The sequence below is a fragment of the Vanellus vanellus genome (genome assembly GCF_965231255.1).
Source record: "Vanellus vanellus genome assembly, chromosome: 19".
In the NCBI taxonomy this organism is placed as follows: Eukaryota; Metazoa; Chordata; class Aves; order Charadriiformes; family Charadriidae; genus Vanellus; species Vanellus vanellus.
In genome coordinates, this window is record NC_138924.1 from 7,693,599 (window position 1) to 7,706,369 (window position 12,771).

The 12,771-nt window shown below is 65.7% G+C and overlaps 1 protein-coding gene across 5 annotated transcripts in view; it reads right to left on the reverse strand.

Annotated features, from left to right (window-relative positions):
- Positions 1-12,771, reverse strand: part of MYO18A (myosin XVIIIA) — a 39,173-nt gene that overhangs the window by 12,117 nt on the left and 14,285 nt on the right. For 3 of the 5 annotated variants that reach the window (XM_082493339.1, XM_082493340.1, XM_082493336.1), the window contains 25 exons: positions 12,475-12,615; positions 11,910-11,966; positions 11,252-11,339; positions 10,999-11,108; positions 10,747-10,923; positions 10,420-10,630; positions 10,018-10,160; positions 9,293-9,393; positions 9,139-9,202; positions 8,875-9,019; positions 6,667-6,843; positions 6,498-6,588; positions 6,219-6,411; positions 5,595-5,681; positions 4,643-4,784; positions 4,406-4,565; positions 4,136-4,322; positions 3,809-4,046; positions 2,806-2,915; positions 2,643-2,708; positions 2,234-2,362; positions 1,626-1,769; positions 499-588; positions 285-404; positions 95-206 (listed from right to left, as the gene is read on the reverse strand). In XM_082493339.1, the coding sequence (XP_082349465.1) occupies positions 95-206; positions 285-404; positions 499-588; positions 1,626-1,769; positions 2,234-2,362; positions 2,643-2,708; positions 2,806-2,915; positions 3,809-4,046; positions 4,136-4,322; positions 4,406-4,565; positions 4,643-4,784; positions 5,595-5,681; positions 6,219-6,411; positions 6,498-6,588; positions 6,667-6,843; positions 8,875-9,019; positions 9,139-9,202; positions 9,293-9,393; positions 10,018-10,160; positions 10,420-10,630; positions 10,747-10,794 (2,758 nt within the window). In that variant the 5' untranslated portion in view covers positions 10,795-10,923; positions 10,999-11,108; positions 11,252-11,339; positions 11,910-11,966; positions 12,475-12,615. The remainder of the gene's footprint in view (positions 1-94; positions 207-284; positions 405-498; positions 589-1,625; positions 1,770-2,233; positions 2,363-2,642; positions 2,709-2,805; positions 2,916-3,808; positions 4,047-4,135; positions 4,323-4,405; positions 4,566-4,642; positions 4,785-5,594; positions 5,682-6,218; positions 6,412-6,497; positions 6,589-6,666; positions 6,844-8,874; positions 9,020-9,138; positions 9,203-9,292; positions 9,394-10,017; positions 10,161-10,419; positions 10,631-10,746; positions 10,924-10,998; positions 11,109-11,251; positions 11,340-11,909; positions 11,967-12,474; positions 12,616-12,771) is intronic. The other 2 variants (XM_082493337.1, XM_082493338.1) reach the window with 2 other exon arrangements.

The following is a 12,771-nucleotide window of genomic DNA, read 5'->3' on the forward strand; positions in this document are numbered from 1 at the left end:
GGGGTATGGGGCCACCGTGGAGAGAGGGCCATGCTGCCGTGACCACAGGGCACCCAGGGAGTGCCGGCGGTGAGCACTGGAGGCAGGACGGTACCTGAATCATCATCATCGAGCTCCCCGTTGAGCTCAGCCGCCCGGATGAGCCGAGCCTCCATCACCTCCATCTCCATCGACTCCATCTGCTTCTTCAGAGCATCGTACTTGGCCTGGGAGGGGACACGGCCACGGTGAGCATAGGGGTGGGGGCCAGGAGACACCATGAGGCCAGGAAGAAGCATGTGTACCTGCAGGTCCTTCATCTCCTTCTCGGCCCGCAGCCTCTCAGCTGTCTCGGCGTCCAGCAGCTGTGAGGCCGACTCACCGGTGTTTCTCTCGTCGGTCAGCTCTGATGTCAGCTCTGTGATCTGTGGGGGGTGGGAGCAGGACCATGGGCTGGGGCAGGCACCGGAGCAGGCCAGCATGGCACCGCACCCCCTCCCGGTGCCGGCGAGGACCTACCCTGCTCTCCAGGCGGTCGCTGTTAAGCCGGAGCTCGTTACGCTCCTTCTCCACCTTCTCGAGTTTGCTCTTCAGCTGCTGGATCTCTTCCTGCAACAGAGCGGGCGGTGAGGGAGGGGGCAGGCGCAAGGGGAAGAGGTTGGCAGGCAGGAGCCTGGCAGGTCTCCGCAGCCCCCCCAGTCCCCCCCCCTGCGCTGGGTGGGCAGGGTGGGGGCTCCCCGGGGCGAGGGCCGCTCTCCCCTGCCAAGGGCTGGGCAGGGACTTTCCCCAACCCGCTCTGCCGCCGTGCTGACTCCAACCCCATAAATGGTGTCGAAACGCCAGGCAGCCCCGGCAAAGCCGGAGAGGGGTCCCCGCACCCCTCGGGAGAGAGAGTGGAAGCAAACCCACCCATCGGCACCTCACTGAAGGCTTTGGGTGCACCCAGCGCAGGTGGGGAGGGAGGGGGGCACACCGGCATGCCCGCGGACCACCAGCCAGTACCAGGGAGGCGTGCCCGGCCGCCAGCTTCAAGCACATCTTTCTCTCCCCTCCTCCGGTCCCAGTACAAGCTGGGGGGGGCAGGAGGGGGCTCAGGTGCCCCCACCCCGGGTGCCCGTTCTCAGTGGGTTGGGATGAAAGCTGAGCCAGGCAGCAGCTCCGTGCCGGGCGGGCTCGGCAGGGGCACGAGTGTCTGGTTGCCAGCATGGCGCGGAGCCCCCGCATATGCCTCTCGGCACACGGTTTCATTTCCATTCTCCACGCCTTGTAATTGGGCTCATGCAACAGCCGGCTCTCGGGATGCTAATGACATGCTGATTCGCAAATTAGGGAGCAATTTGAGCCTGGCGCTGACAGGGTGTGGGGCAGCCGCGGTACTGCATCTCACCCCATCGCGGGCTCCTTGATCCCACCCTACCACGAGGTCCTGCATCCCAACCCACTGCGGGGTCCTGCATTCCATCCCACTGTAGGGTCCTGCATCCCACCCCACTGTGGGGTCCTGCATTCCACCCTGCCATAGGGTCCTGCATTCCACCCCACCACAGGATCCTGAATCCCACCCCACTGTGGGGTCCTGCCTGGGACCAATGCTCCCCTGAGCCCATCCTGCCCCATCCAGCGTCCCCCGACATAGAGATACTCACGTCTTTGCCACGGATCTGGTCCTCGGTGAGCTGCACCTCGATGAGGGGCCGCACAGTGGTGAAGAGCTTCCACCAGGGCCAGCCCTTCACCCCCTTGTTCTTCTTGATGTTCTTCTGCACGCACCGGATGGCCAAATCCTGGATCTGCACAGGGTACGGTGTCAGCACGAGGTGCCGCCGGTGGGGCAAAACGGGACGGGTGGGCGCTCAGCACCCCTGCCGGCACCCCGGCACACTCCCCTTCATTAGTGTTTGGGCTAATTGCACCCAGCTTATCTGCTGTTTGATCCTCTCCAGCCCCTACAAACACTAATCTTGCGGAAGGCGAGGTGCTGACGAGATGCCTATTTTACGCCCTCTTTAATAATAAAAGTAAGAGGCAGTACGTCGCTTCATCCCGCCATGGCAATGCCCAGCACCCTCCCTGCCGGTTCCCCCCTGGCCCCCCGGTTCTCCCCGGCCCCCCACGGCTCCCCACGGCTGGGCAGGCGCGGGGGGAGGCAGGAGGAGGAGGCGCTGGCCCAGGCGGCGGCAGAAAGGCTGCGCTGCCCATTTTAGGCGAAATTGTGCAGCAGAGGAGCGGGGAGGGGAGAGCCGCTGGGACGAACCTTCCTCTTCTTGAACTGCTGCCGTGCCAGGAAGCCCCTGCACGCCGCCTGGAAAAGGGTGATGTTCCTGCTGGTCTGCGCGTCCCGCTGCTCCTCCAGCCTGGCCAGCGACCCGGCCCGAAAAAATACCTGCGGGAGGGGAGCGGGATGAGATGCCGATGGGTGCCGGCATCCCTCTGGCCACGCCGTGCCACCCTCCCGACACGCTGGCCAGCGGGGACGCGGCTTTTCCCTCTGCAGCCACTGGTCTTGTCCCACTGTGGGGCTTTATTCCCCAGGCACGAGGAATGCCGTAGGTGGAAGAGAACAGTGCCGTCCTTGTGCTGTCCCACTGTGCTGTGCCGAGCCGTGCCACCCACCCCTGCCCCATGCCACCGCCGGCACCCACAGCCAGCATCCGGCGTCATACCCGGCTCAAGCCCATGTGGTAGCTGCTCTTCTCCAGGTCCAGCGACTCCAGGAGCTCCTCCACCGCCTGCGGGGATGGAAGGGCATCAGAGGTGGGCTGGCAGCACCCCAGGGTGCAGGGGGACCCTTGGACCGCAGCACCAGCCCCAGCGTGGGGCACGTACCCGCTTCTCATCCACCACGATGTAGTTGCGCCCGTGCTTCTTGGTCAGGTGCGGGGCCAGGACGTCAAAGCGCCGCCTGAACTCCGCAAACACCATGTGGTCGGGGTACCCTGGGGGGAGCAAGGGAGAGTGGGGCTGCGAGGGCAGCCGGGGCAGCCGGGGATGGCTGGTGACAACCCCACGTGCCCTGACTCCCTGGGGCCCATCTTTTGGGAGAGCTGATGGGGTTACCCCACGTGGCACAAGCTCCCCATGGGACCAGGCAGGGCCAGAGTGCCCTGACCCTCTCCGGGAGGTTTTCCTTGGCCGTGTCCTCCAGTAATTTTGGCTGGGATCTGGGGAGAAAGCGGCCAGATCCCTCCTCGGGGGGAGCGCAGGGACACGTGTGTCGCCTGTGCAAGCAAACAGGCTCCGCTCCGGCTCCGCTCTGAGCCGCAGCCAACTTCTGCATCAGGCTTATAGTACTGAGCCTCCACATCTTAATTAACGACGGGGTATTGACGGGGACGCTGACCCCGGCACAGCCGGCTGGCCGCGGCCATCGATCCAAGAGGTATGCAGGCAGCATCGATTTCCAATCACGGCAGGAAGGGTCCAGCCTCCAGGCAATAAAACCTCGGCTGGGCGGTCGGCCGCACGTATTGATAAATGCTTTGCTCAGCACGACCTGGAGTCCCTCGCCCCAGCGGGACAAGGGCCGACTGCCAGCGGGAGAGCTGCCAGGAGCTGGCGGCACCAACGGAGACACCCAATTAAGGCCATGCCTGTCCCCGGCGCAGATAACGGCCCCGCAGGGGAGGGAGGACAGGGACAGGACCGCCCTGGAGGGACGTCTGGCAGCCACAGGCTCGGAGCAAGGGCGCATGCCGAAGGGGTTCCCTGGGAGGCTTTAGTTCCCCAGGGAGAAGGCGCAGCTGGGACCCCCACGACATCTATCCCCGCAGGGGGACGCACACCGCAGCCCCGGCATTCCCCCTCCCTGGGTGCCGGCGGCATGGCTCACCTTGGCGGTACATGCGGAGAGCATCGAGCAAGCGGGAACCGCGGAGCTGGGCACGCAGGAGGGGCACGTCCAGCTGCATGAGCCCGGCCTCGCAGTGCTCCGCCGGCAGCTCCAGCTCGCTGCCGCTCACCCGCCGGCACGGCAGAGCCCGGGGGTCCCCACCGCCCCCCGCCGCCTTGGGCAGGAAGCAGTGCACGAAGTGGAGCTTGGACTTCTTGATGCTGTCAATGAGGGCGTCCTGTGGGGCCGGGAGAGCGGGGTGAGCGGTGACACGCATCGGTGGCCCGGTCAAACCCGGGGACCCCACCTTGGCACACCCCCACTCACCACTTGCAGCTTGATCTGGATGCAGAGGGACTTCTTCTTGACGGCGGCCACACCGGTTGTGAAGGTCTTGCGCATGCTGGTGGCCCGGCGCAGGGCCAGCTGGGAGCCCCCCTCCAGCCCCGCCACTGAGCCCGACAGCACCAGCGCCGACCCACCACGGCCAGCAAACAGGCTGCTGATGACCTTCCTGTCGGGCACGGAGGGGACGTCACCTCCCAAAATTACCTCTCCCCCCTGCTGTGACCCACCACCCGCCAGGACCCCACTCACTTCTGCGACTCCTGCAGCAGGACGGAGGCGTTTTGGGAGGCCGGGTTGTGCTTAACGTGGTTGAGCCAGCCCGTGGCATCGTACTCCACCCAGTTGGTCCCTGAGCTGTGACCCAGGAGGAAGTGTCGGGGCTTGTCACTGGGGAGCAGCGGGTTGTGCCCTGTGGGGAGACACAGCACCGATGGGCACGGGACTAGGTGCTTTGCCAACGCACGACCCCATGGTGCCCCCCCTGACCTTTCTTGCCTCCTTCCTGGGGGCCGTAGTAGGAGAAAAGCCGTTCCAGCAAGGTGTCCTCGTTGCCACCCGGCTGCAGCGCCTCCTCCTCCAGCAGCCACAGCAGCCCCCGTGCCTCATCCGTGCGGGCCAGGGACCGGACCTGTGGGTGACACTACACTTGCACCCAGCCTGGCACGCTGGTGTACCCCGGGACAGGGATGGGAGGACACAGGGGACCCAGGCTACCCAGGGAGCATGCAACCTCGGCCACTGCCAGCAGCAAGACAAAGTGGCACCACCTGAGAGGGCCTCTGCTTAATGAAGACCCAGCAGGGAAAGAGTCAGTACGTGATACTCCGGGCAGAGAGATGCTCGCTGGGGTGGAAAACGCTGTACTCGGGCACCCACGTGATGAAACCCAGCACAGGGCTGGCGCTACAGCCCCCCTCAGTCTCTGCAGCCTCCTCCAGCAGGGACTGGAGCACCCCAGGGACTGGTGCACTTTGGGGATCCAGACACCCTGGGGACCTGAGCACCCCAGAGACTGAAGAACCCTGGGGACCTGTGCACCCTGGGGACCTGAGCACCTTGGGGACCAGAGCATCCCAGGTACCAGAGCACCTCAAGGACTGGAGCACCCTGGGGACTAGTGCCCCCCAGGGACGGGAGCACCCCAGGGCTCCTCATCCTCCTGCCCGCAGCACAGGCAGCTCCCAGGGTAGGGGGGACACCCTCCTGCCCGCAGCACAGGCAGCTCCCAGGGTAGGGAGCACACACTGCATCGGGGGATGCACCAGGGCTGCGGGCTGCACACACGCTCGGCAGCCCTGCTCTCATGGCCGAGCATTCGGAGCAGCCCCGCTCCTTCCCCTCAGTACCTACCACCAAAGGGCCAGGAAAGCCACGCAGCTGCTGCTTCATGCTACAAACTGCCGTGATGCGGCTGTGAGGAAGCGCGGTGAGTGCTTACCAGTGCCTGGTGTGAGGACTGGTCTACAGCGGCTACAGAGTCAGAGGAGCCGGGCTCGGCGTCAGCCAGGGCAAGCTCTATATTTTCCTGGCGAGGGGCAGACAGAAGCACAGTTAGTGCCCGCTCGGCCGGGGAGCAGCGATAGGGACCGGCAGCCGGTCAGGAAATTGGTCTCAATGGGGTCTAGGCAGGAGGCAGGGTTTTCCCAGCATCCCACTGCCCCGCTGTGCCAGCACAGCACAGGGCGATGCCGGGTGCCAAGGGGAGACGAGGACACATGGATGGGTTCCCCTGGGCTGTCAGTGCCGAGATGGTGCAGCAGCAGTGACCTTCCCCACCACCACCCCCCACAGCCACCCCATCACCTCCCAGCCAGGCACATTTGCAGGCAAAGCTGCCTGGCCGGGGGCCGGAGCTGCCGGCAAAGGCACCGCCGGCAGTGGGAGCCCTGGGGAAACCCCTGCTGCCCCGAGCATCGTGTCAGAGCTGCTTCGGTTGGACCCAGTTCAGAGTGACTGTGGGGTAAGAAATTGGAGGGACATCGCAGGAGATGCTCGCGCAGAGAGGAGAGGGCAGGGCAGGAAGGGAGGAGGTGGCGATGGCAGCCCTGGGTGTCCCTGGTACCTCCTTGTAGCGTTCCAACTCGCGGGCGAAGGTGCGCTGGTGGAAAAGGAGCTGCAGGCGCTCCTGGGCGTAGTTGTGGCAGAGCTCCTCGAAGGTGGCCCCCCGGCTCTGCCCCGCCAGCTCGGGGTTTTGCGCCCCAGGGGTGTCCACCACTGTCACCGAGCACACCGAGTGCTGGCTCGACTTCAGCGCCCTGTGGAGGACAAAGGGACACAAGGGGGTGAGCGGGTGATGCTGGATCCCACCCCCGGCTCTCCCCCCGGCCCCCCAGCCACGTACCTGTTGAGGAGGGAGATGAGGAGGGTGAAGAGCTCGGAGTACAAGCCGGCCGCCATGCCCTCCAGGCACTCCAGCGCCGTCAGCTTGGGACCTGGCCAAGACAACCCTGAGCGTCCCCAGCCTGGTGTACCCCGGGGCCACCCACTGTCCCCACCACCCCTCACCCTACCTGTGCCGCCGTCACCCAGGGGAGGGTCGTCGGGGCCCTGGCGGAAGGAGGTGGATCGCTGCAGGGTGCCCTTGGGCTGGTGCTTGAAGATGGAGGAGGAGAGCTCCTCCAGGCTGCAGCCCAGCAGGTAGGCGGCTTTCTGAGCCCACTCGTGCCGTGCAAACTGCTTCCTCCCGGCTGGAGGGTGGAGAAGGGGGCTCAGTGCTGGCCAGGGCATCCCCCCAAATGGGGGGTGTTTCCAGCCAGATCTGGGATGGTCTCAGGGTCCCCCAGAGGAGGCTGGGGATGCTGTGCACAGTGGGAGCGCGTGGCTGGTGTCGGAGGGCCAGGAAGCGTGTTTTGGGGTCTGATTAGAGGAGATGGGGGGGGTGAACGGCTTCATGCCTCTGCAGGGCTGAGCCCAGAGCGACGCCGTGGGGGTGGGGAGTGGGGGTCACCCCTCACCACCGCTGCCCGGGGACGCATGGGACCTGCGACGGTGCGGGGCTCTGAGCCGCCCCAGCATGGGGACACGTCCCTGCTCAGCCACATGCTGAGCGACACACAGCCCCACCGCGACGCGGCAGGACAGACCATGGGTGCCAGACACAAGCACATGGATGCCGGGGGAGGGCAGGGGAGGTGGGAGCAGGTTAATGGTGACGCAGGGACACGACAGTGGGAAGGCGGTGGCACGTGGGAGGGGGAAGCCAGACACACACGCGGAGAACAGGACTTTACCTTCGTCGGCGTCTGCATTGCAAAAGGGCAGCATGCACCATGCAAACAGAGACAGGGGTTAGAAACAACGGCACGCGACAACGCGGACACGCGGCACAGGGACACCCTCCTGCCGAAACATGCCACGTGCAGGCACCGCCACGCCACGCACATGCCAAGCCTGGTCTCCCCCCAGGAACCGCTGCAGTGAGATGCTGTGACCCAGTGTGGGGGCCCTTCCCCGGTCAGCCCCAGCTGCACCATGGGCACTGGTGGGGTGCAGCTCAGCTCTGCTCTGGAGCATGGGAAGCCACTGTCGGATTCAGCCCAGTACAAGCGTCAAGGGGCCAAGGAAATGGGGGCTGGTGTGGCTGAGCTGGCTCTGAGCACCCCCAGTGCCCGTGAGATGCAGGGGAGGCTTCAGGAGCAGCACAGAGCTGGGGCTGGGATGCTCCCCCCAAGCAGGATCTGGGGTTCCCCCCAAGCAGGCCCCCATGAAGAGGCTTCGGAGCTGCCGGAGCATCCCGCTGCGGTGGCTGCAGCGGGGCCCTGCTGCCCTCTAGTGCCTCGAAGCACCCCACGGGCCAGCACTGCACCCCGCTGCTCCCCTGAGACCCCTCTGGTCTTCTCCCTCCCCATTCCCAACTCATCTTTTCCCCCAGGACTACAAATTCCCTGGGTGCAGCTGCCAGCTCCAGGTGCCCACTTTGGGTGTGCTTTGCCCAGGCCCTCTCACCAGCGTGCAGCACCACAGGGGCTTCCAGCACTGCGGGGGGAAGGTGAAAGCCCCAAGGGGAGAAGAGCAGCCCCACGAAGCCGAATTCACCACCCCCAGGGATGCAGAGCAAAGCTGGTGCCCATCAGAGCAAGTCCTGCAGCCCACAGTGAGCTCTGGGCGCCGGGGCAGCCCTGTCCCACGCCACCGATGGTGCCAAGAGGACCGGGGTGGGGGGGTCCTGACAGGCAGCAGGCAAATTTAGGGCTGCCAGGAACCATCCGGGGGTCAGGGTTGGTCCTGGCACACCAGCAGCATCCCAAGCCCCCATTTCAGCCCCCAAACCAGCACCGCATGGCACCACCCGGAGCAGAGCCCCCCCCGCGGCTCCGATTACCGGCTCCATCCGCCAGCGGCTCTGCGGGGAGGACAGGTGGGAGAGGTGTTACATCAGGAACAGGGGACACACGCACCCCTCGACTCCCTCAGCCCCAGCCCGGACCCTGGTCCCTCAGAGTTGGCAGGAGCCTTCCCAGGGTCTGGGGGTGTTTGATTCCCACCAGCCAGTGGGGACCACCCCAACCAAGGGGGCAAAGCCAGGTGCCCCAGAGCCCCCGGGGTGGCAGGGCACTGTCACCCAGCTAACACAGCCCCAAACACCCCCCCAGGGCTTGGCCACACCGGTGGGGCAATTTGCAAGGTGCCAAGTTGCCAGCAATCGCTCTGGGACCCATGCAGCCGTCAGCCCCAAGCCTCGGCTCGTTAATGCCTCCCAGCCCTGAGCAGCTCGTTACCTTTTGTGGCCCCGGCGGCCCCCAGATGATAAATAGCCCCCAGGATGAGCCAGAAGGCTTTCTGCTCATCGCCAGAGATGCCCATCACCTTCATGGCAGCCTGGAGCTTGTTGAATTGCTGGGTCGCCTTCTGCTTTTCCTCCGGCTGCAGAGAGCAACAGGAGCCATTGGTGTGGGAGCCCGGCACTGCCTCCCCCAACACCCAAATGGGCCAGGGAACCCCGTCCCCCCCTGCAGCCCCCCACCCAGCCCCACAGCAGTGACCTTGGAGAGAGGCGCGATGCCGAAGACGTTGTTCTCTGCCAGGTGGTTGAAGTGAAGCTCAGTCCTGCGGGGGATAAACACCGAGATTGGCCCTGTGTGGGAGACCCCGGAGACCCCCTGGGCCAGGGGTTGTGCCCTCGTCCCCCCAGCTCACCGCAGGGCGCTATCGGAGCAGGCCAGCAGGTAGTAGAAGACATTGAAGGTGGCCTCGTTGGCCGGACGCTTGGCGACGCGCAGCTTCTCCAGGAGCAGCGTCTGGTGGAGGTGGGAGAGTTAGGAACTGTCCCTGGGGGCCCCGCTCCCACCGAGACACACAGCCCTGCCCCCCCAGTCTCATCCCTGCTGTCAGCCCAGGGTCCTCATGGAGACGTGAGGGTCTCCCGCCCACCGCAGGGCATTGTATGAATGCAAACATCATTCAAGCAACCCGCGAGCATCTCCTCTCCTGGCCTCTACTACAGGGGCATGAAGTGGTCCTCTTGAATTTTAAGGGTTCGGCTGTTTTCACACCAGGGTGGCATCTGGTAGAAAGACACCCTGATATCAGGGCTAATTCAAGGAAGGACGGGCAGTCGATCTGATCTCTGCACATCTGGGTGTGAACAAAGATGAGAGCGGGATGCCTGGCTGCTAAGCGCTGTGAGCATGGACAGGCAGCCGGTGGGGTCTGTGGCAGAGCTTGTGGGGCCAGGAAGAACCACCCCAGCAAGGATGGACCACGTCTCGTGCCAAGGGAAGCCACCCCAGTGAGGATGGACCACGTCCCATGCCAACGGGGGCCACCCCGGTGAGGATGGACCAGCTCCCATGCCAAGGGGGGCCACCCCAGTAAGGATGGACCACCTCCCGTGCCAAGGGGGGCCACCCTGGCCACCTCACCTGTACGGAGGCGGATGCCACCTGCCCAGCCTGGTCGAAGTCCAGAGAGATGATCTGGGAGAAGCGGGTGGCGTTGCCGTTCATGCCGGTGCTGCTATTGCCAAAAGCCTCCAGGATGGTGTAGAGAGCCTGCCACTTCTCCGCTGCGGGAAGAGAAGCGGGGCGGTGGGGTGCAGGGGCTGTGCGGCGGGCGGCCGGAGCCGGCACCGCTGGCTGGGCAAGCGCTGCTGCTCCTGTGCCGTGCTCTGCACCGCGGCAGCCCTCGAGAGCGCGGTAAAGGGATCGGCGTGAGAAGGTGAAAGCGCGCCGTGTGGCGTGTGTCCGGCCGCCGCCGGGTGCTGGAGGCTGCGAGGGGCTGTGACCGCAAAGCAAGGCGCGTGCGCAGGAGGCACAGGGACTCACCGGAGAAGACCTTGCCGGTGCTGCCAGCGATGGTGGCGAGGTACTGGACGAGGTGTTGGCAGTTGGTGGTTTTGCCACTGCCGCTGGCGCCCAGCAGCACGACTGCCTGGTCCTGGCGGCTCATCAGCATGCTGCGGTAGGCAGCCTGGGCCACCGCATAGATGTGTGGGGATGTGTCCTCCCTGCGGCACCCTTTGAACATGTGCATGACCTGGTGGGTTGGGGGGGAAGCGGGTGAGGGTCAGCACCCTGCCACCCTCACCTCTGCACAGTGGCACAGCTCCCAGCCACCGATTCCCTCCAATCCTCCCCCGGCAACAGGGTCACCTTCTCAGAGTACATGGAGGGGGAGCTCAGCGGGTTGATGATGACCATGGTGGGGCCGGCATAGGTGTGCAGGAGGTTGCCGCCATAGCGCTGCCGCAGTGTGTGCAGCACGCTGGATTCATTGAGGTAGAGGAGGCTGGCGAGGTCCTCCGCGCGATCACAGGAGGGGGGGTTTGCCTGGCAGCGAGAAGGGCGGGGGGGTCAGGTGGGGAACGGGGGTCTGCCCCACCGTCTCCCACCCTGCGGCCCTACCTTCTCCACATCATCCTCTTCCACCTCCAGGACGGTTCCATCGTGGTCCAGCTTCACCTTCACCTTGCCCTCAGGCAGGGGGCTGCCCTCCTCCGGCCGCAGCTGGCTGCCTGCGAGGGGCACGGGGCGCTCAGCAGGGCTGAGCTGGCAGCCCCCCTGGGGACATGGTGGCCAGGCCACGGGGAGCTCACTGTGCCACGGGGGGGACGGGGGACCCTGTGTTCTGGCGGTGCCGGGCTGACACCCGACTCACCCAAGGAGAAGCCATCCCTGTGCACCAGCCACACCTTCTCAGTCTCGTACCAGGCCTCCTCAGCCGCTATCTGCTCCTCCGTCTTGGCCTGCGGGACAGAGGGACATGGAATGGTTGTGATCACCTGCCCTCCATCTCGTCCCCTCCCCATATCCCTGGTGATGGAGGCAGCAGGGCTGCCTGGCCACAGGGCCATATACTGGGCAGCCACAGCCACCCTCCGCAAACCCCAAGCCCTCCCGGCGTGCCCACTGCCCCCGGGGACCCCAGCGGGCTTGGGGCTGCAGAGACCACCAGGGCCCTTGCCCCAGCTCCAGGCAGACATGAAGCCACAGGAGTCCACAAGCACATTCACCACGGCCACCTTGGGCATGCCTGGAGGGGCTGAGCTCCCAAACCACAGCCCAGAGAGTGGGCACTCATTCCAGCCACGTGCCGGGATGGGGGACACTGGGCATGCTGTGGGGACATGGGACACACTGCAGGGACACGGGGCAGGGACACGCTGTAGGGACACAGGACACACTGCAGGGACAAAATGGACATAGGACACGGCACAGTGATGGCAGAGTACCGCGGCATGGGAAATGCTGGGTGGCACGGCCAGCAAGCGGGGATGTCCCCATCACCAAGGAGCAGGACGAGCCCAAAGCCAAACCTGAGCTGCAGCAGGGACGGGGCCAAAGGGGGCTGCCGGGGCATCGTCCGCTTGACCCTGGCGAGGCCGAGAGATGGAGGGTGAAGGCAAGAAGAGTTAACCTCTGCCCCGCAGACAGCACAGAAAGTGGCAGGGGAAAGTGAGCGGCGGCAAAGTGCTGCTGTGCCAAACCCCGTGGGCGCTCCTGGTGAGGGCTACCGCTGCGGCCAGCGGAGTGGCAGGTCCATCGCGACGCTGGGGACGCACGGCGCTGGGAAGGACATCGGCCACAAGGCCCCGCCGCCAAAGCCCCAAGGGTCAGGGGCCGTCGTGCCGACCCGCTGCAAGCCCGGCCAGTGCTGCACGCCACGGCTACTCCAGCATGAGCCAAGCGCCCTGCCTGCGCTGGGTGCTCTGCCCCTTTCCATCCTGCTCCGCACCCCTGCCCACCCCAACCGTGCCACCTCCACCGAGAGCACCCTCCCGGGACGCCCGGCTCCCTGACACAGCCCCACTGGGAAGAGGCACCCGGCCCCGTGGGTGACATGGCAGCCCACGGAGCAGTGCGGGACGGGGAAAGCCTTACGCTCCAGCACGAGGCGCGGGCGCAGACGCCAGCCCAGCGGCAGACAGAGGATGGCGGGGGGTCACCGGCGGAGGCAGAGGGCTCCTGAGGATGGGGGTACAGTACCTGGCTGGGTGCAGAGGTGGAGGCGGCGGGGTCCAGCTAACGGCAGCGAGGAAGGAGGAGAGAAAGGAGAAGAGAGGGGATGAGAGGCAGAGAGCAGCAACAGCACCACGACGCGCCACGGGGCCCCAGCACGGCCACAACCCCCACGGCACCACCTGGGCATCACCCCAGCCACGGGCAGCCGTGCCCGGG